The 22,520-nt window shown below is 44.0% G+C and overlaps 1 protein-coding gene across 3 annotated transcripts in view; it reads right to left on the reverse strand.

Annotated features, from left to right (window-relative positions):
• The window catches only part of LOC125459073 (fibroblast growth factor 13), a 637,504-nt gene that overhangs the window by 141,295 nt on the left and 473,689 nt on the right, over nucleotides 1-22,520 (reverse strand). For all 3 annotated transcript variants that reach the window (XM_059651317.1, XM_048545017.2, XM_048545015.2), the window contains one exon: nucleotides 11,940-12,043. In XM_059651317.1, coding sequence (XP_059507300.1) covers nucleotides 11,940-12,043 — 104 coding nt within the window. The remainder of the gene's footprint in view (nucleotides 1-11,939; nucleotides 12,044-22,520) is intronic.

Raw genomic sequence — 22,520 nt, forward strand, 5'->3', positions numbered from 1 at the left:
AAACCCACGACCACTTCCATTTAGGGAGACAAGGGTAGCAGATACATGAGGTCACCACCACTTGCAAGTTTCCCTTCAAAACATTCACCATCCTGATTTAGTAATATGGGTCTAGGCCCAAAGCGTCAGCTTTTGTGCTCCTAAAATGCTGCTTGGCCTGCTATGTTCATCCAGCTGCACACTTTGTTATCTCTGGTAATATATTGTTGTTCCTTCATTGTTGCTGGGTCAAAATCCTAGGATTCTCTCTGTAAGGACATTGTGGGTCAACCTACGGTAGGTGAACTGCAGTGGTTCACGAACATAGGTGACCACCACCTTCTCAAGGGACAACTAAGGATGGGCATTACATACTGGCCCATCAGTGACAGCCACATCCCATAAGTGAATTAAAAAAGCATTGTCGTAATACGCTTCTAACACAAAGTCACCAAACACTTTGCCAATGATGCTAGTGTTTAGCACTGCTGCCCCACAGCACTAGGGACCTGGGTTCAATTCCACCTTCAGGCAGCTGTCTGCGTGGTGTCTGCACATTCTCCCCGTGTCTGCGTGGGTTTCCTCTGGGTGCTCCAGTTTCCACCCACAGTCCAAAGATGTGCTGGCTAGGGCGGATTGGCCATGCTAAATCGCCTGTCATGTGCATGGATGCGTAGATTAGGGGGATTATAGGGGGATGGGTCTGGGTGGGATGCTCCAAGGGTCAGTGTGGGCTTGTTGGGCCAAAGGGCCTGTTTCCACACTATAAGGATTCTATGATTCTATAATAAATGATCGGCAATCCAGCCAAAAGACAGACAAAAACGGTAACAGGATTCCAAGAGAGCTGGTCATTCCTGGATTGTCTTATGAGCAAAGGCTAAACTCTACTCACTGGAGTTTAGCAAAATGAGAGGTGATCTCATTGAAACCTATCGGGTTTTTAAGTGGCATGACGGGTAAATGCTGAGAGGATGTTTCCCCCTCCTGGGAAAGACCAGAAGGCATAAAGAGTTGCCAATTTCAGACTGAGATGACGAAGAATTTCTTCTCTCAGATTGTTTGGAACTCTATGTCACAGGGAGCTGTGGGGCAGAGTTGTTGTGTATATTTAAGGTTAAGATGGATAGACTCTTGATCAGTCAGGAATGAAGGGTTATGGGGAAAGGGCAAGCAAGTGGACATGAGGAATGTTGGATTGGCCCTGATCCTATCAAATGGCAGAGCATCCCAAAGGGGCCGGGAGCATCCATCTGTTGCTATTTCTTATGGTTTTATACACTTACTGATCAATAATACTTCAGTCACTGTATCACATTTCCACCAGTACCACTTCCTCTCTGTATGAGCTTACAATGCTGCCCAAAATATTTAACTCATCAGACGTGTGTTAATCTACTTGTTAAACAATATGGACAACAATGTGTAATCAGAACAAATGCAGTGAGGGAGTTTGAGTATAATTTTAAAAATGAGCTGTTTGGTTGCAAATGAGTGAGAAAACTTCAGGCTGATTTCAAACAGGTTGGTCGGGGGGCAGGAAATTGCCAAATGGAATTAAACCTGGAAAAGTGTGAGGTGATGCATTTGAGACAGCAAGCAAGACAAAACAATGCTCAATAAAGCTGGTCAGAATTTCAGTAAGGAGTATGTCATGCCATTCTGACACTGCATTATAGAAAGGGATGCCCCCTAATTCTATTCTTGGATTCCCAACCAGTGGAACTGTATCTCCCTTGTCTTTCTTGTTAATACGTTGAAACGTCAAACAGACCACTGTCTCCGTGACTCCCTTGTCTGCTCCACACTGCCCTCCAACCCCACCACACCCGGCACCTTCCCCTGCAACTGCAGGAAATGCTACACTTGCCCCCACACCTCCTCCCTCACCCCTATCCCAGGCCCCAAGATGACTTTCCATATTAAGCAGAGGTTCACCTGCACACCTGCCAATGTGGTATACTGCATCCACTGTACCCTGTGTGGCTTCCTCTACATCGGGGAAACCAAGCAGAGGCTTGGAGACAGCTTTGCAGAACACCTCCGCTCGGTTCGCAATAAACAACTGCACCTCCCAGTCGCAAACCATTTCCACTCCCCCTCCCATTCTTTAGGTGGCATGTCCATCATGGGCCTCCTGCAGTGCCACAATGATGCCACCCGAAGGTTGCAGGAACGGCAACTCATATTCCGCTTGGGAACCCTGCAGCCCAATGGTATCAATGTGGACTTCACCAGCTTCAAAATCTCCCCTTCCTCCACCGCATCCCAAAACCAGCCCAGTTCGTCCCCTCCCCCCACTGCACCACACAACCAGCCCAGCTCTTCCCCTCCACCCACTGCATCCCAAAACCAGTCCAACCTGTCCCTGCTTCCCTAACCTGTTCTTCCTCTCACCCATCCCTTCCTCCCACCCCTAGCCGCACCTCCATCTCCTACCTACTAACCTCATCCCACCTCCTTGACCTGTCCGTCTTCCCTGGACTGACCTATCCCCTCCCTACCTCCCCACCTATACTCTCCTCTCCACCTATCTTCTTTTCTCTCCGTCTTCGGTCCGCCTCCCCCTCTCTCCCTATTTATTCCAGAACCCTCACCCCATCCCCCTCCCTGATGAAGGGTCTAGGCCCGAAACGTCAGCTTTTGTGCTCCTGAGATGCCTCTGGGCCTGCTGTGTTCATCCAGCCTCACATTTTATTATCCTGGATTCTCCAGCATCTGCTGTTCCCATTATCACTCACTCAAACAGATCACCTGTCAGCCTTCTAAATTCTAGAGAAAACAGGGCTAATTTGTACAATCTTTCCTCATAACTTAACTCTTGAGTTCGGGTACCATTCTTGTAAACCTACATTGTACTCCTTCCAAGCCAATATATCCTTTGTGAGGTGTTGTGCTCATAGCATCCCAGGAGGGTTCTAACTAGGATTTTGTATAGCTGCAGCATAACTTCCCCTCCTTACACTTTAGTTCTTTTCTTCTGTGCAATTTCAAGTATCTATTTGTTTGTCCTATGGTTTGTATAGGGAAATGTCAGTATCCAATTGGGCACTTACATTTGAAAGGCCTCTATTTGATTCCACAGACCTTTACTGTAGAGATGTCTGAGGCATAAGTAGGTAAATGTAACATCTTATGAATTGTTTAACACAGTGTGCAGCTGGAGGAACACCAGATCAGGCAGCATCAGAGGAGTAGGAAAGTCTACATGTTGGGTTGGGACCCTTCTTCAAAACTTCTGAATTGTTTCCCTGTTACAAACCTGAATTTTATTGTTGTTAACACATCCTTTATCATCACAAAATTACTTTTGGCTGTCTCTATCCTTCTCACTTCTGAATCACATCCACCACCGTCTGTTTTCATTTGACCTAAACAGATAAACTTATCAACTTGTTCCAGGGTGACACCTACTACGTCTTACTCCTTCTGATTGCTGTTACTTTTATCCTTTTGTTGCCCATCGTCAATCTATATTCTAAACTTTTAGCTCTTCCTCAACCAACAATATGGTGTTGGACTCTTAGAATTTATAAATGACACAATATCATAAACAGGCCACAAAATCTATGATGTTCTTGACTATAATATTTACCCCAGATGTAGATTTAAAGTGCTCACCGATTGAACAATGTTGGCAACAGGACATAGCCTAATCATAGTCTTCACTTCATCACGACTGATCTTGGTTACTCTCAGACACTTGTCAAAGATTGTGTTTGAGTCCAATATCCTGTATCTTATTTCTACTTCAGTTGGAAGTACATATTGTATTTCATCAGTCTGCTTCAAATCTGTTCGTATTTCTCGATTATAATTTTGGATACCACATCATGGGATTACTCATTAGGATTATCATTCTAAAATGATTGCATTCCACTGCCCTGGGCTTCTTAGATCACTTAACAAATAATGCACTTCTCAAGTCAGTTGTAATGGATCCTCTGATGTACATTTGATCAGAAATGACTGATATCACATCGGAACATACAACAGAAACAGCACAATTCGGATTGACAGGGATTTTCCCAGGAAAAAAAGACTTTTAACAATGAGGGAAGGTACAGGCTGGAAGTATTGTCCATGTGACAGTGGAAGCCAAGACAAATTGACTGAAGGTATATTAAATGGTGAGGGATATCAGCAAAGTGGCTCCTTATGGCTCTAATCAGGGTGTGGGCAGGTGGAGAGTCTAACGTATCACCTGCCTTGGCAGGTAACACAAAGGACATCTGGGAAATGTCTGCCCTCCTGCAGGGATTGGAATCCTTGACTGAGCCCTTAATTGAATTGAATCATTTATTGTCACGTGTATTCAATATAAAAATACAGTGAAAAGTGTGTACCTTCACCGTACACACAAGGCACCATTCACATTAACTTAGAATAACATTTAAAAAAAGATAACCTAAGACTTCAGTATTCCAAGATAATAAAATGTGAGGCTGGATGAACACAGCAGGCCAAGCAGCATCTCAGGAGCACAAAAGCTGACGTTTCGGGCCTAGACCCTTCATCAGAGAGGGGGATGGGGGGAGGGAACTGGAATAAATCGGGAGAGAGGGGGAGGCGACCGAAGATGGAGAGTAAAGAAGATAGGTGGAGAGAGTGTAGGTGGGGAGGTAGGGAGGGGATAGATCAGTCCAGGGAAGACGGACAGGTCAAGGAGGTGGGATGAGGTTAGTAGGTAGCTGGGGGTGCGGCTTGGGGTGGGAGGAAGGGATGGGTGAGAGGAAGAACCGGTTAGGGAGGCAGAGACAGGTTGGACTGGTTTTGGGATGCAGTGGGTGGGGGGGAAGAGCTGGGCTGGTTGTGTGGTGCAGTGGGGGGAGGGGACGAACTGGGCTGGTTTAGGGATGTAGTAGGAGAAGGGGAGATTTTGAAACTGGTGAAGTCCACATTGATACCATATGGCTGCAGGGTTCCCAGGCGGAATATGAGTTGCTGTTCCTGCAACCTTCGGGTGGCATCATTGTGGCACTGCAGGAGGCCCATGATGGACATGTCATCTAGAGAATGGGAGGGGGAGTGGAAATGGTTTGCGACTGGGAGGTGCAGTTGTTTGTTGCGGACTGAGCGGAGGTGTTCTGCAAAGTGGTCCCCAAGCCTCCGCTTGGTTTCCCCAATGTCGAGGAAGCCGCACCGGGTACAGTGGATGCAGTATACCACATTGGCAGATGTGCAGGTGAACCTCTGCTTAATGTGGAATGTCATCTTGGGGCCTGGGATGGGGGTGAGGGAGGAGGTGTGGGGACAAGTGTAGCATTTCCTGCGGTTGCAGGGGAAGGTGCCGGGTGTGGTGGGGTTGGAGGGCAGTGTGGAGCGAACAAGGGAGTCACGGAGAGAGTGGTCTCTCTGGAAAGCTGACAGGGGAGGGGATGGAAAAATGTCTTGGGTGGTGGGGTCGGATTGTAAATGGCGGAAGTGTCGGAGGATAATGCGTTGTATCCGGAGGTTGGTAGGGTGGTGTGTGAGAACGAGGGGGATCCTCTGGGGGCGGTTGTGGCGGGGGCGGGGTGTGAGGGATGTGTTGCGGGAAATACGGGAGACGCGGTCAAGGGCGTTCTCGATCACTGTGGGGGGAAAGTTGCGGTCCTTGAAGAACTTGGACATCTGGGATGTGCGGGAGTGGAATGTCTTATCGTGGGAGCAGATGCGGCGGAGGCGGAGGAATTGGGAATAGGGGATGGAATTTTTGCAGGAGGGTGGGTGGGAGGAGGTGTATTCCAGGTAGCTGTGGGAGTCGGTGGGCTTGAAATGGACATCAGTTACAAGCTGGTTGCCTGAGATGGAGACTGAGAGGTCCAGGAAGGTGAAGGATGTACTGGAGATGGCCCAGGTGAACTGAAGGTTGGGGTGGAAGGTGTTGGTGAAGTGGATGAACTGTTCGAGCTCCTCTGGGGAGCAAGAGGCGGCGCCGATACAGTCATCAATGTACCGGAGGAAGAGGTGGGGTTTGGGGCCTGTGTAGGTGCGGAAGAGGGACTGTTCCACGTAACCTACAAAGAGGCAGGCATAGCTGGGGCCCATGCGGGTGTCGGTGGGCTTGAAATGGACATCAGTTACAAGCTGGTTGCCTGAGATGGAGACTGAGATAGGGTTAGGGTTAGGGTCTTCAGTATTCCACTTGGTTCTCATTGAAGATAGGAGCAGGCGGAGGCCATTTGGCCCTTCGACTGTATTTCCTGTTTTACACCTGTCAGAAGCACACTTTTTCTCTCTAATGTTAATTTCTATCTCCTTTGTCATGCAGGGAACTACGGATTAGTTTGTTTTTCCATTTGAGGAAATATAATTGAACTGTGCCCAAACCATCTGCTCCTTGAGGGCTACCCATAACAGTTACAGTTTTTTCTGTCAATCCCTTGTTCTAGTCAATATTTCTCACTCTGGGTGTTGCACGTCATTCTCCAGCACCATCCTGAACCTTCTAATGCAATCATTACTATTCCCCAGATGACAATCCGTGACAAATCTTTCTTTTGGCCCACCTCATTTCCAAGGGCCAGGTCCAACAATACAGCCTTTCTTGTCCGACTGGACATACACGGCTGTAGGAAACTCTCTGGAACATACTGTAGGAACCCTTGCCCCTCACTGCCCCTTACACTATCTGTATCCCAGACCACATTTGGGTATTTGAAGACCCCATTATTACTATGATATTCTCTTGTTTTAACATGAAGATGCAATTCAATTCTGAATGACTGAGCTCTGATTTTAACATTACCCTTCTTTAAGTAATACCCTCCCATCTGTATACCACAGTGCCACCCCTTCTGCTGGGTCTATCCTGCTGGTCATACAGGACAGATCCAGGGATGATGATGGTGGGGTCTGGAACATTGTCTGTAAGGTATGATTGTGTGGGTGTGAGTAAGTCAGTTGCTTGACTAGTCTGTGAGACAGGTCTGCAATGTTAGCACTAGCCCCTGAAGTTAGTGAGGACTTGGCAGGGTTGGAGGGCCAAGTTCTGCTGTCATTGTTTCTGGTGTCTAGGTCAGTGTCAGTTAGGCTGTCCAAATTCATTGCTTTTTATCAAACTTTAGACCTCAACAAATTCTGGATTAGATTTGAAATTAAGTTATTCACTTTGCGCAATTAACCACCATTTATCCCATTCTGAGGAAGGGTTACCAGACCCCAAAACGTTACTCTGTTTTTCCCTTCATAGATGTTGCCAGACCGACAACTTGTTTCTGATTTACAGCATCCACAGTTCTTTCCATTTTTATTACCATTAGTTACTAACTGGAATGCAAATATATTACAGGTGATGGAGTATGCCATTCAGCCCCTCTAACTTTCTCCAATGTTTTATCAGATCTTGATTGTTTTTCTACCTGAACTCCACCAGGTCATACTATCACCATTTTGCTTAATTAGTGTACCATCTTAAAATATAAGAAATGTAGGGAAATTTAATCGAACACTTATAGAACAGAATACAATCAGTGCCAACCTTGTGAAGTCAACACAATCATGCAGTGAGAGCTTACACGAGTATAGATTACTCTAATTTTAATGGAATATTTCTTTAACAGCAATCAGGCTTATTCCAAACTAACTTCTGCAATATTTTCACTGTGGACATTGCTTCTAGTTCTGGCTTATCCTGACTGATGGGATGTTGGACCCTGGACCAGCCTAACAGGTAAACCTCCTTTGGGAAAACATTTGAGTGTGGACTGAACAGAGGTGTACTCTCAGAGAGAATACAGGCTCGTACTAATGAAGATCTGAATACACCTTCACTGGAAACGTGTGACACCACGGTGACAAGAGCATGGAGGGACTGGATATAAATTATCCCAATTACATAACAAGTGCGAGGAATCCCTAGAGACAGAGCTGTCACACTTAAAGATGAATTGTAAGGCCATCTACTGTGTTATGTAAATACCAATTAGTTCTGTGTGAAAAATGCTTTCACATCCACTTTTCATCACTTGACATGTTTCACGGGAGAAATAAAATCCTGTGTGTTTTAACTGGTGATGCTTTCTTATATTTCCATTGGACGGGAACCATTAACCAAAGTAACAATAGTTGGATTTTTTGAATTTTAATTGAGTATGAAACTCTGAAATCAATTGCTATTTGTCAAAATGATTTGAAATGTTGGGTTTTTGACATTCCAATTTCAGGTTAACCCACTGAATCATACAGTACGCTGGGACACTGAGGTGATAGGTTCTTGCTAAGCAAGCAGCTGAAAAGTAATCAGGTGAAAGACAGAAATGTGGATTGGAGTTTGCAATCGGATCAGCTTTGGTCTTATTGACTAGCAGAGCAGACTGAAGGGGCTGAGTTGCTTACTCTTGCTGCCCAGTGTATGGAGGGAGACAACCTGTTCCAGAGAGGGCCTAAGTCAAAATGGAGCTGGAGGAGGAGATAAAACACCATACTCCCCCTGGTGCCCAATTGCCTCTAAAGGCATTGACAGCATTGGTAGACACTGTGTGTTGTATCTCCAAGGACACACGGGCATGAATGAAATTGTGGAACAAGGGCAGACAGTTGACAGAGATGCCCCTGTATAGTCCACTGCCTGGATACATACCAACCTGTTTAGTTCAGTGGGCAATAGACCTGAAGAGGTTGCCCTAACTGCAGTTCCCATTATCTTTGATCAAGATTCAGTTTGCCCATCTTTTTTGACTAATCAATTTTTCTAATCAACCTGCCTGTTCAGAGATATTATTAGGCACCTCTGGAGCAGGTGAGACTTGGACCCTGGCCTCCCTGTTCAGGGGTAGGTTTTTTCTTACTGTTAATGTAACATGTAGTTCAGGTTAACTAAAATCAGAAGAGAAAAAGCCAAGGTGCAGAGTGCTTGTTAATTGCTTGTTTTGCTGATTGTTTGGGTGAGCTGGCGGTGGGTTTAGAAAAGCCAATCTGAAAATATAAATGGTGGGCAGGCAAAGGGTCCTCGTTGGGCAGAGTCAGTGTTCCTACCTCTGAGCCTGGGTTCATGTCCAACCTTCCCCAAAGGTGTGTTATCGCTTCACATGAGATAAGAAAATATCTAAAGGAGGAGCAGTTGCTCACAGACTCTCAGGTTGCCTGTGTTTCTGTGATCTCAAGGAGTCAGTGTTCCATTGGCTTGGACGAAAGGCAATCCTCTCCCCCCCACAACCCTTCCATGTTCTGGGTGCTGATCTTGGATATCTGATTGCACCAGTCAGTCCCATGCTCTTGATCGTGGCTTTCCCAGAGGAACTGGGCTAGGAGGGTTGGAGGACCCTGGCCACCACCGCCAACCCAGGCCTCACCATGGATGTCCCAATCAAGTTGGCAGTCTGGAAGGAATTCTTGGGCCAAAGCACCTGCCCCCTCCTTATGGGTACAACTGCAGCTGACACAATGTTCACTAACATGCTTGAGATTGTCCATAAACAGGGGACACCAGGTTGGGCAGGAGGGTGTTTAAATCCATTTTCTCTGCCCAAATTGCTTTGAAAATCTGATTTTTTTTTGTTACAGTGTTTCTATAATAGGCTGTTCATCTTTGACTTGGTTATCTTTGGCTTTTTTCAAAATTCATCTATGGAATGTGGGCATCTCTAGCTGGACCAATATTTATTGTCCATCCCTAATTGCCCAGAGGGTACTTATGAGTCACCGACATTGCTCTGGGCTGGAGTCACGTGGAGGCCAGACTAGGTAGGGATGGCAGATTTCCTTCCCTTAAAGGGGACTAGCAAATCAGATTTTTTTCTAAATTTCTCCCCTCAACATTGGTTCATGGTCATCATTAAATTCATTTCCAGATTGTAAATAGAACTCAAATTCCACTACGGCAAGATTCAATCCAGGATCACAGAACATTACCTGGGTCTGCATTAACAGTCTGTCAACTATACCGCTCGGGTAATGCCTTCCCCGTGTTACTCCAAAAGATGAAACACCTGTGAATGGTGACTGGTACAGTCACTAAACTCTCTGCACAAAGAAAATCCATGTCTGATGAAGGGTCTAGGCCCGAAACGTCAGCTTTGGTGCTCCTGAGATGCTGTTGGGCCTGCTGTGTTCATCCAGCCTCACATTTTATTATCTTGGATTCTCCAGCATCTGCAGTTCCCACTATCACAAAATCCATGTCTGTTAGTTTCTGTTGACCAAATTATTTGGAATTTCATAAAATCTGTAAGAACTGTGTCTTTCATTTTTGCATGTTTTAAAAACTGGGGACTGAAATGAAAAAGAACCATTTTGAAACATTGAAAGGGCAGCTGTAAATTTTGAAGTAACCTGACACTCACAGTGATCGCTGTACACAAATGTGTTAACAAACTGTAATTGAAGCTTGGTTGGCAGTTGAGTTCGGAGCTGAGGGAGTGTATAGGTGTAGCTTTTGCTGACAACAAGCAGTTGATTGTTCCACAGACTAGCAACCAGCCATCAATGACAGAACCTGGGTGGCACAGTGGTTAGCACTGATGCCTCACAGTGCCAGGGACCCAGGTTCAATCCCACCCTCAGGCAACTGTCTCTGTGGAGTTTGCATGTTCTCTGCGTGTGTTTCTGCCGGGTGCTTCAGTTTCCTACCATAATCCAAAGGTGCAGGTGAGGGTGGATTGGCCATGCTAAATTGCCCATAATGTCCAGTGGGTGTGTAAATTTGATGTATTACCTTTGGGAAATGCAAAATTACAAGGGGATGGGCCTGGGTGGGATGCTCTTCAGAGGGTTGGTGTGGACTTGTTGGGCCAAATGGTCTGTTTCCACACTTTTGGGATTCTATAAGCTGTGTAATTAGTTTTCAGGTAACTGAGCAGCTGAGGACAAGTTGTGAAAGGGAGGTATTCAGCCGTTCTCCAGTTCAGAAGCAGTCTCTGTTCTCTACAGTCAAAACTCAGTTTATCTCTCCTTCAACAGTTGTTGTCTACTGAGACTTTTAATGGTTAGTCAGAGACTTTCTACGAATGAATCAACCACCTTGTGTCTCTTATCAACCAGTGAAGCATCCAGAGGAAGATGACTGAAACAATGTTCTGCCAGCAGATGAGTCATAAAGATCATGTCAAAAATACAATGTGGAAAGAAACATTACAGACAGTCCTTTCAGATTTTCCCCCACTGTCTACAAGTTATTATATCTGTCTGTTTGTCTGTGAGCATTTGTAAGGGGGAGTTGAGAATGGTATTAGAGTTTTAATTGAATTATACGTAAAAGGTTTATTAGTGTTTACTTGTAGCAAGAGACTAAAGACCTGTATAAAATGAATACCTCATGTTCATTATAGAAACCTGGTCCAAGTTTTCTATTAACCTGGATCTAAAAATCAGACCAACTGGGGGCTGTGTGTACTTCATAAAATCCTTAACTTCAATGATGATTCTGGGAATAGTGGGGCCTGACTTCCAGTTCATTACCCCAGTGAGTTAGAATACCAAAGAGAAAGTGGCATTAACATGATCATTTACAGTCAAAATGAGATCCACAAGATTGTATAGCCGATTCCATAGTGGGTACAGAATTGGTCAAAAGATCATTTCTGCATTGCTGATGAAGGCATTCTCGGGTATAACTTCATTCGTTGTGTGGTTTCAGGATGTTTTGACTGCTGTCCCTGTCCTCTCACAGTGCCATCATTAAGCACGATCCAGCAACGCTAGATGTCTCATCAACTGGTAAACACCTGAAGTGTTAAAGGTAAGGGAGAGGGACTGAGCCAACTCTGGCACAACATGACATTGGGAAGATGTTATCATGTCAGAAATGAGTCACAAAGCAACAGCAAACCAATGGCATTGTGTTAACATTTTGACAAATAAAGTGTGTTTCAATGGTTGGAGCACCAATTTATCAGGAATAAACCATATAAACCAGACTTCTCTGAATATCAGGACATGCCCCCATAACCAGCAAGGACATGGAAGATTATTCTCCCAGCATGAGTTTACAAGTTCAACACCACAGCCGCTGTGTTTCATTGTTTGGGTTCAGTACTTACTGATGTGTAAAGGTAACCTTCATTGTTCATTGCCAAATACAGTCCTGTTTTCACACCCTGAATGGCAACAACCCGAAGCCCCACTGGTATGAGGTTGAATAAAGCTGTGGAAAGAGAGAAATTTGATTGAAAAGAAAAACTTGATAGGAACTTAAACAAGTCATCATGCTGCAACAAAAAAATGTGTTATACCAAAGACTCAAGAATTGTCAGTGGACATAAACCAACAAAAGGAACAGAGAGAATTACCAGTCTGAGCGTTAGAGAGGGGACATTGATGTAAAATGATAATACTTGATATATAACCTTCCCCCTCACCCACAAATTCCCATTTCTGCCACGATTCATTCCCTACAGCTGTCAATCCACTTCAGGAATTCCAGACCACAAAACCACTCCTTAAATGTCAGACTCTAAAATGCTATTTCACTGTTCTGCCATCTGGATGAGACCACATTAAATAGTTCACAAAGCTCAACAGGTGCCTAAGCATCAGAAAGCCAGGAAATGTCTAGATTTAGAAAATTGCTGAGTGATAAGAAGCGTTGTTCAATCTCAAGGGGCAACTAGGGACAGACAATAAATGCTGACCCAGCCAGTAATACCCATATCACATGAGTGAATTAAAAAGCAGGAAGGACACGTCAAATATGTTTCAATGGCTGTGAACTGCACTGGGTCATCCAAAGAGTCTGAATGACACAAAATAAGTCTGCTTTGAGTAAGACATGGCTGTTTTGAAATGCTTCATCTTCCCAAATTTATTGTTCCAGTTTCTTTAGGTTTATTTTAAAAATGTTCAGCTTCTGCCAACACAACAGTTGGTATTTAATTAAGTTCACAGATAACAAGCTTTTCAGATGACAGTATTCATTAGTTTATACACAGCAATCAAATCCAGGAAAAGCAAAGCAAGATATTTATTGAAGGAAATAATTAGAGTAAAAAGACAAAGGTTAATTAATTATTTTCTGGCTGCTTCATGACTCACCAATTTCAGCAAGTAATGGCTTCTAATTCTTGTTTTCTCTCTTCTAGCCTAACTCCACAAATATTAATTACAACACATTTCCCGTCGATTACTCATGCCAGAATTATTGGAACAATTTGCAAAAATGAGCAACAAGTTTATAAAAAGGAACGCCAAAGGGTCTGTGCAACAAGGTCACAGTGCATTTTCTTGCCAGTGAACGTAACACACATTGGTACCCCCCCAGGTGATGGATAGGAGCTCGAGGAGCTGACAAAAACATTGAGAACTTGAAAACAGCCCTGAAAATATGTCAATGGCGAATGAATCAAGTCACTACATGGGAGGACACAGTAACTAACCCCGAACAATATGTAGGCCTGAGTCGAACAGAACTATTGAAGAGATGAAATTTCCTTTTTTAATAGACACGAGAAAAATGTTTTGTCTGATTCTTCAATTACAGCCTTTTCCATCATTTCAAATGAACACAATTGTTTTGATTTAAAAAGCACATTAAAGGCAGGCTTTTCTTAAATCGCTGAATGTATTTTGGAAATGAATCATTTGGAAACTTCTGTCCCCCCAGTAGCTACCTATAACCTGGTACAGGGAGGAAAAAGATATTTCTGGGAGAAAAAGGTTGCCTCAAGGGATCTGAAAACTGTCTTACGGAGTCTGGGTTCAGTTCTGTGTTCTTAACACTGTTTTTTTTTGTTAAATAAAAGGTTTCATTCGAGCAACTCTGTGATTCCTTGCCACAAAATGTCCTCTGAGTTAGCATTTCTTTCTATCTCTCTGCTGTCTTCTGGGGATAATTGGTTGTCATGTTACCTCTCAGTGATTCATTCATCGATCATGTTTCTCCACATGTTTTTCCTTGTCTCCTTTCTTAGAAATCAGATTAACCCCGACCAGGCTTCTGTATTATCCTCTTTCAATCCACTCTGCTTCCTTTCACTGTATTCCCTCTCTCACTATTATCCCAAATGCCAAAATCCTACAGATCAACAGAAGAGTCCTGTCATTGACCCCCAGTTCAGTTCTCTATTACAGTATGGCCAGCTCTCCAATCACTGTCACTCTCCTGTCTGTTTCAGAATAGCCCAGAAATTTCACTGCCGAGTCAGACATCTCTGAAGGACCAAAGGCCGAAATTGCAGGAAATGCTCAGCAGGTCTGGCAGCATCTGTGGAGAGAAATCACAGTCAATATTTCAGGACTGAGACAGGTTCTGAGGAAGGGTCACTGGACCTGAAACGTTAACTCTGATTTATCTTCACAGATTCTGCCAGGCCTGCGGAGCTTTTCCAGCAACTCCTGTTTTTGTTTAAGAGCCCATTAGTGTTGTGGGCAAGATAGTGGTATGGTTGGAGGATGCCAACAGAAGGGATAAAGGGGTCTTTTTCAGGATGGCAGCTGGTGAGTAGTGGAGTTCTGCAGGGGTCCATGCTGGGCCCATAACTATTCATGTTGTACATTAATGATCTGGCTGAAGGAACTGAGGGCATTGATGCCAAGTTTTCAGATTATACAAAGATAGGTGGAGACCAGGGTAGTGTTGAGGAAGCCAGGAATCTGCAGAAGGGCTTGGACAGCCTGGGAGAGTGGGCAAAGAAGAGGAACATGTTAAGAAGAATGGAGACATGGATTATTTTCTAAACAGGGAAAGGCTTCAGAAGCTCAAAGGGACTTGGGCATTCTAGTTCAGGATTCCCAAGGTTAGCATGCAGGTTCAGTTGGCAGTTAGGAATGTTTGTATTCATTTCAGGAGGGCTAAAATACAAGAACAGGGGTGTACTACTGAGGCTGTACAAGGCTCTGGTCAGGCCGCATTTGGAATATTGTGAGTAATTTTGGGCCCTTTATCTCAGGAAGGATGTGTGGCCATTGGAGAGAGTCCACAGGAGGTTTACAAGAATTAAGGACTGATCATATGAGGAGCGGTTGAGGACTCTGGGTCTGTACTCAGTGGAGTTTAGAAGGACGAGGGGTAATCTTGTTGAAACTTACAGGATACCTACAGATCTGGACAGAGTGGATGTGGAGAAGATGCTTCTGCTAGTTGAGCACCTAGGACCCAAGGGTACAACCTCAGAGTGAAGGGATGAACCTTTAGAACTGAGATGAGGAGGAATGTCTTCAGCCAGAGAGTGGTGAATCTGTGAAATTCATTGCTACAGAGGGGTTTGAAAAAAAAGTCATTGAATGTCTTAAGACAGAGATAGATAGGTTCTTGAATAGTAAGGGGGTCAAAGGCTACAGGAAGAAGACAGGAGAATGAGGTTGAGAAACATATCAGCCACAATCATATGGCAGAGTAGACGTGATGGGCCAAATGGCCTAATTTTGCTGCAATATATTATGATCCTTTGTGCTGTTTGCCTTGACTAACGGCACCAACAATGTCATGTTCTGGTGTATAACCTTTTCAATTTTCAAGGATTTAGGGCTGTTAGATCCCGTAGTCTCAGGCCCAGCAGTCCTTTTAAATCTTACCGTACTTGGTCTACACGTGCACTTTTCAAATATAAAATCTTCACTTTCAATTAACTTTGTTTTGAATTTATAAAGAACATGCTTTCTGTGGACCACCCTTGGGAAAAAGATTCTGCTTTAAACCAAGGAAGCTGTGTGAAGACATTTGTGATATTAAAAAATGAATGACTGGATATGATGTTCTGTAATATATGATAAACTTTATTGTTTAAAAATCAGAATCAGAATTAGCTCTATTATCATGTGCTCTCAATTGAGTGAAGTGCAAAGTCTGTAATGTTGCTGCTTATGGCACAATCTTACAGGATACCTGGGTACAGATGCTTAAGCGCCTGTTACAGAATTGAAAGACTAATAAATAAACTCAACAATAAGAATAAGAGAGTATTTTTTAGAAAAATTACTCAAATTACAGTCCTTTTCACCAAGTCAGTGCTAGCACCAAGTCCGCAGACCACACTGTGCTTCAAAACCCAAGGCATGGCTTCCAGTCTGCAAAGGGCTCACCTCCATCGCGATGGCCTCCAGTCTGGGACTCACCCTGTGACTTTTTCATTATGAAAGAGCAAACTTTCTGTCAAGACTTTGTATGGGTGACCTCCAGTGAGAAAACCAGTGGATGGGAAAGTGAAGTCGAGGCTGAGATTGTTGTGTTGAGTGGTAGCGTCGAATGGAGGGGCTGAATCGTCTATTCCTGTTCCTAGTTCTTATGTCAATACGCTTCCCATTTAGGATCAGTAACAGACTGATCTTTCCAAGAAGTATTGATGGCCATTAATCCACCCCGAGTATCTCCAATAGATCCGATAAACACCAATTTCCAACCTCAGGGAGTTGTGGGTTTCCCTCCAGCATATTGACTGCAGCAGTTTAAGAAGGCAGCTCACCACCACTTTCTCAAGGGGCAACTCGGGACGGGGAATACATGCTGGGCCCAGCCAGTGGCACACATAGCCCACAAGTGAATTACAAAATAAAACTGTAGTATACATCATGCTAACTGAGGAGCAGATTTCACCATCCAGCACTTGAGAGGCAATAAGAACAGAAACAGCTTCTATTTATATGCAGCTTCACTGAAGATAAATGTCTAAATACATGTTTACCTGATTTTCTCCGACATTTTGCTGGAAGATTAGACAAGTTCCATTGAAATGACTGCTTTAATGAACATTTATGGTTTCGCTCAGGGGTAAACTTGATTGAAACATAAAGTCCTGAAAACTCTTGATCAGTGGATATCGGGATGATGCTCTCTGTCAGGGTCGAATCTAGAAACAGGGGTCATCATTTCCACAACAACCACTTTTGACCCCTCAGTGCAATGGGTGGCTTTGTCACTTGCCCCATTTGTGTTTAAGAGAGACCAGTTTATCTGTGCAGATCCATGACTATAGAATTGGCACAGATGGATCATCTCACTCCGCTTTGGGTAGTCACGGGTGGAATGGATAAAGAGATGTTGTCCAGAATGAGGAAATTTCAAGCATGTTTCTTCGAGATTCAAAATTCTCTCAAGTAACATATTTCTATCCAGGGAGATTGCTTTTTAATCAGAGACAGAATCAAGGGTTATGAGGAAAAGGCAGAAAAGTGAAGTGGAGTCGAAGATTATCAGATCAACCATGATCTCATTCAGTGGCAAGTCAGACTTGATGGGCTGAATGGCCTATTTATCCTCCTATGTCTTATGGTCTAACAGTATAGCAGGTGGGTGAGGGGCTACGGTGCCAAATAAGCTGGTGAGTGCCCAGTCTAGATTGAAGAGTTGAATTGTGGGTGCAGGGACCAAAAATGTTAATTCGCTTCACAGTCCATCTGGTCCAGGTAGTTTATCCACTTTACACCTTTCAGTTTCTCCAACATGGATCAGTGCAGGCTCAGTGGGCCAAAGGGCCTGTTTCTGTGCTATATTGCATTCTATTATTGTTGCTCTGAGGATGCCAATTTATAACAGCTCTCTGTGCCAGGAGACCTGGAACCAGATTTTCATTTGAAAGGCTGATTTGATAAGCCACTTAGCACATCTGTTCTTACTTGATTTTTCTAGAATCTTCCCTTCCAAATTATCCCAGAAAACCTCTATTTTTATCATTTCATTTATGACACAATCATAGCCTTTTAGTCTATAGAATTTATCTGATTCACAGTACAGTGTTATATACCGTTCTCAACAAACTTGAGCCACTCCTCGTGCTTACTCTGGGACCAAAGCCAAGCATTCCCATCCATGAGTAATTCCTGAGGAACACAGGATTTAGGGGCAGGAAGAGGTTATTCAGCAGGATTTTGACCCTCACCGCCTCACTCACCATGTTGTTCCCTGAGTAAAGCTATGAGCTGGACAGCGAAAGGGTTCAACAAGTGAAGTGAAGTGGGGCCCGGGTGAATAGACCAATGAGAAAGAAGGTTGAAATGAAAAAGAACGAGAGGAACAGTGAACCACGCTCCTTCACTGTCGCTGGATGGAAATCCTGGAATTTCCTCCCTGTTATGGGCGCCCCTATACCCAAAGGGCTGTACTGGTTCTAGAAGGCATCTCATTACCATTTTCTCAAGGGCACTTAGGGATGGGTAATGAATACTGGACCAGCCTGAGATGACCACATCAATGAGTAGAATTAAAAGACAGCAATAACAAGCACCCAACAATAATGTTTGCAGTACCAAAATCTTGTAGGAATGCACAGACAGGGAATCAGGTACTGAGCAGTGCGTATAATATTAGGCACGGGAGACCAGAAGTTTGATCAAAGAGGAATGTCTAAGGAGCATTTTCGAAGAAAAAAGAGCCAGACAGGGTATGGGAGCAAATTCCTGATCTTCGGGCCCATGGAGCTGGGTCTCCAGCTAAATTGGGAACATGTAAGAGATCAGAATTGGAGGATAATAGATATCCCAGGGGTGGTGGAGCTGGAGGAGATCACAGAGCCCAGCAGAAGTGAGACTGTAGAAACAAGAACACAAAGGGGAGAACTTTAAAACCAAAGATATCTGTCAAGTGTTGTGTTAGTCTTTTATTTTCTAGAAAGACAAGCTTCATTCTTCTCAATCTTCATTCTGGGTGTAATCCATGAGTTCTTTAGTCTGCTCCTTCTTCAGTGTGACACAACTACCATTGTCAGACAGGCATTCTGTAGAAATGGAGTATTTCCTCCTGTTCTTCTGTTTCACTCGATAAAAAATCATTGGTGCAGCCGCAGCAAAATTCTCATGAGTTTCCCAGCCAATGTTTGTCCCTGAAACAGATGGCCTGATCAGATAACATGCTGTTGTTTGTGTCATCTGTTTGTATACAAACTGTTATGTTTCTTCATCACACCAGGCACTACACTGCAACAAATCAATAATTGGGTGCAAAATGTATTGGGAAGCTCTGTGGTCATGAACTGCTATATAAATGCAATGGCAGCATTCCCTCTAAGCCGATTTCTAGCAGAGTGGGTCACCTTCCATGTTGGCCCTCCATTGGGTTAGAGTTGTCACAGTGCTGGTCTTCTGGCAGTGCAGTGTTCCTCCTGGACTTCCCTTGCAGGAGGTCAGCACCCTCTCCAGGCCTTATTTCCAAGGGTGTGGCACACGCTTGGTGATGGTACTTTCTCCATGTTGGCTCTCTGAAGGGGCAGCAAGTCCTCTGGGCTGGGTCACAAGGTGTAGTACTCCCTCAGGGTGGCCCTCCAGTGGCTCAGAGCAGCATTGCTCCCGTGTCAGTGCGGGCAACAGCTTGTCTCTGTCCCTTCCTGCGCTGAAGCTGCAGGATCCTGGGCCAGATGGAGGTCATAGAAACAGGGGGATTCTCAAGATGTATACATCCATTGCTCCCTGGCTCTAAATCATGAATATCTGCTGTGAATATCAGGGGTTTGTACATATACATGGGGAATGGAGGTTTCATGTGGTTTGGTTTCATCGTGGCTGTTCAGGAGGTTAAAATGCACCATTATAAAACCTTTCCGGAGGCATGTGTCATCATGAGTTATTCTGTGCAGAGCCAGAGCCAGTCATGTGCATTTTTGGCAACCTATGGAGAGACCAATTGACCACAGAGCCATAGAGTCGCAGAGTCATACAGCACAGAAGCAGGCCCTTTGGTCCAACCCATCCATTTTGACCAGATGTCCTATAAATAAATCTAATCTTGTTTGCCAGCATTTGGCTCATATCCCTCCAATCCCTATAATTGTACCAGTCTCCACCTCTTCCTCTGGCACCTCATTCCATGTGCGCACCACCCTCTGCGTGAAAAGTTGCCTTTCAGGTCCTTTTTAAATTTGTCTTCATCACCTTAAACCTCCATTATCCATGTATGTATACAAATCCCTGCTATTTACAACATATATTAATCATTTAGGTGAGGAAACTACATGTTATTCCTCTAACTCTGCAGATGACACAAAGCTGGCTGGAAGGGTGAGCTGTGAGGATGACGCAGAGATCCTTCAGTGTGATTTGGGCAGGCTGAGTGACTGGGCAAATGCATGGCTGACACAGCGTCATGTGGATAAGGATGAGGTTATCCACTTTGATAACAAAAACAGGAAGTCTGATTGTTATCAGAATGGCAGGGAAAGGGGGAGGTACGGCCAGACCTGGGTACCCATGTAGCCCAGTCGTTAAAGGCAAGCATGTAGATGCAGGAGGCCATGAAGAAGGCAAATGATATGTTGGACTCCATAGCGAGAGGATTTGAGGACAGCTACAGGAACGTCTTGCTGCAATTGTACAGGGCTTTGGTGATAGCACACCTGAAATATTGTGTGCAGTTTTGTCCAGAGTATTCTGGCTATTAAGAGCGTGCAAATGTTTCCCAGTGATCCCTGGGATAGAGGGGCTGAAATCTGGGGAAAGATTGGATTGGTTAGAATGTGTACCCGAGAATTTAGAAGAGTGAGAGAGGTCCTCATTGTATCAATGAAATTCTAACAGGAGCAGGAGGGATACTCCCAATAACAGTGGAGTCAAGAACCAGGGCTTACGTTCTAAAAATACAGGGTAGACCATTTGGAACTGAAGCAAAGTGAATCTTTTTCAGCAGGAGAGTGGTGAGAATTTGAAGGAAGATGTCAAAATAGTTCTTCAGACTAAAGGGATCAAAGGATATGAGGAGAAAGTAGGAAGAGGGTACTGAGCTGGATGAACAACCGTGATCATATTGAATGGCAGAGCAAGTTTGAAAGGCTAAGTTGTCTATACTGGCTCCTAATTTTGATGTTTCTAAAATTAACTAGAGCTCTCCTCCCCGTGTGTGTATTAAACTTAGCCAGCGCTCAAGGGGATTTCCAGACCAGGGGGCATATTTTTGAGGTGGGGGGAGAAAGATTTTAAAAAGACATGAGGGGTAACTTTTTCTTTTACAGAGGGGTTCGTGTGTGGAATGAACTTCTAGAGGAAGTGGTGGATGCAGGTACAAGTTAAAGCGTTTAAAAGGCATTTAGATAAGAACATGAATGGGAAAGAAACAAAAACAAAGTTGCTGCCAAATGCTCAGCCCGCATGGCAGCATCTTTGAAGGAAAATCAGAGTTAAGGTCACCAGACCCAAAATGTTAACTCTGATTTTCCTGATTTAGGGTGGCACAGTGGCTCAGTGGTTAGCGCTGCTGCCTCACAGTACCAGGGACCCAGGTTCGATTCCACCCTCGGGTGACTGTCTGTGTGGAGTTTGTACATTCTCCCCCGTGTCTGCGTGGGTTTCCTCCCACAGTCCAAAGATGTGCAGGTTCGGTGGGTTGGCCATGCTAAACTGCCCATTGTGTTCAGGGAGATGGGGGGTGGGTCTGGGTGGGATGTTCTGAGGTTTGGTGTGGACTTGTTGGGCCGAAGGGCCTGTTTCCACACTGTAGGGATTCTAATTCAAGTGCTGTTGGGCCTGCTGAGCTTCTCCAGCAACTTTGTTTTTGTTCCTGATTCACCAAACAGTTCTTTTGGTTTTTATCATGACTGGGAAAGGTTTGGAAGGTTACAGGCCACACATAGGCAGGTGGGGCTAATTCATTTTGGGGCTCTGGTCAGCGAGGATGGTTTGAACCAACGGGTCTGTTTCCGTGTGATGACTCCAGGGGTCCTCCCTTTGTAAATTTATTAAAATATCCAGAGCTTCATTCTCCATGTATCTACTTGAATTACCTACAGCTTTAGTATCTGTGTATGTATTAAAATTATATAAAGTTCCAATATCTCTGTGTCTACTAAAATTATTTAGAGGACCGTTTCCTCTACATCAATTAAAGTTAACCTACAGGTTCATTATCTGAATAACTATTAATATTGCCCAGAGTTCCACTATTTAAATAACTATTACAATTACTTAGCGCTTCATTATCCGTACATCGATTTGAATTACCTGGAGCTTTAGAATCTGTGAATGTAATAAAATTATCTACAGCTCCAATATCTCTATATCTACTGGAATTACTTGGAGGACTATTTTCTCTATATCTATTAAAGTTACCTGGAGCTTTACAATCTGTGTATCCATTAAAATTACCTCAAGCTCCACTATCTGTGTAGCTATTAAAAATACCTAAAGCTTCATTATCTATATATCTAATAAAATTTCTGAGACCTTCATTCTCTCTATAGCAAATAAAGTTCCCAACAGTTTCATCCTCTGTACAACTATTAAAGGCGAGTGAGAGCTCCACTGCCTTTGTATATTTCAAAATCATCTTGAGATCCACCACCTGTATCTATCAAAACAACCCAGAGCTTTACTTTCTGGAAATCCATTAAAATTGCTTGGAGCTCCACTATCTCTGTATCTATTAAAATTAGCTCAAACTTCACTCACTGTATATCAATTAGAATAACCTAACGTCTCATTATCTATGTATCTATTAGATCTGCAGAGTCCAATCTGAGTATTGATTTAAAATTAATCAGAAATTGCATGCCCTATGATTTCATGCGATTCATGTAAATTGTAATGATGAAACTGATCACATGACTGACATCAGTAAAACAGACGACACCAGCAGAGATTTTGTTAATTAAGGGTGTAGTCCCAAACACTACACCCATGAGCTGCATTCGGCATGTACGGAATTAAAGGAGTGTTACAGTATTTTCGGTGTTGAAGGGTCTTACTGCTGAGAAACAAGCAGCCTCGGAGCT

This window comes from Stegostoma tigrinum, chromosome 15 (assembly GCF_030684315.1).
Source record: "Stegostoma tigrinum isolate sSteTig4 chromosome 15, sSteTig4.hap1, whole genome shotgun sequence".
Taxonomy (NCBI): Eukaryota; Metazoa; Chordata; class Chondrichthyes; order Orectolobiformes; family Stegostomatidae; genus Stegostoma; species Stegostoma tigrinum.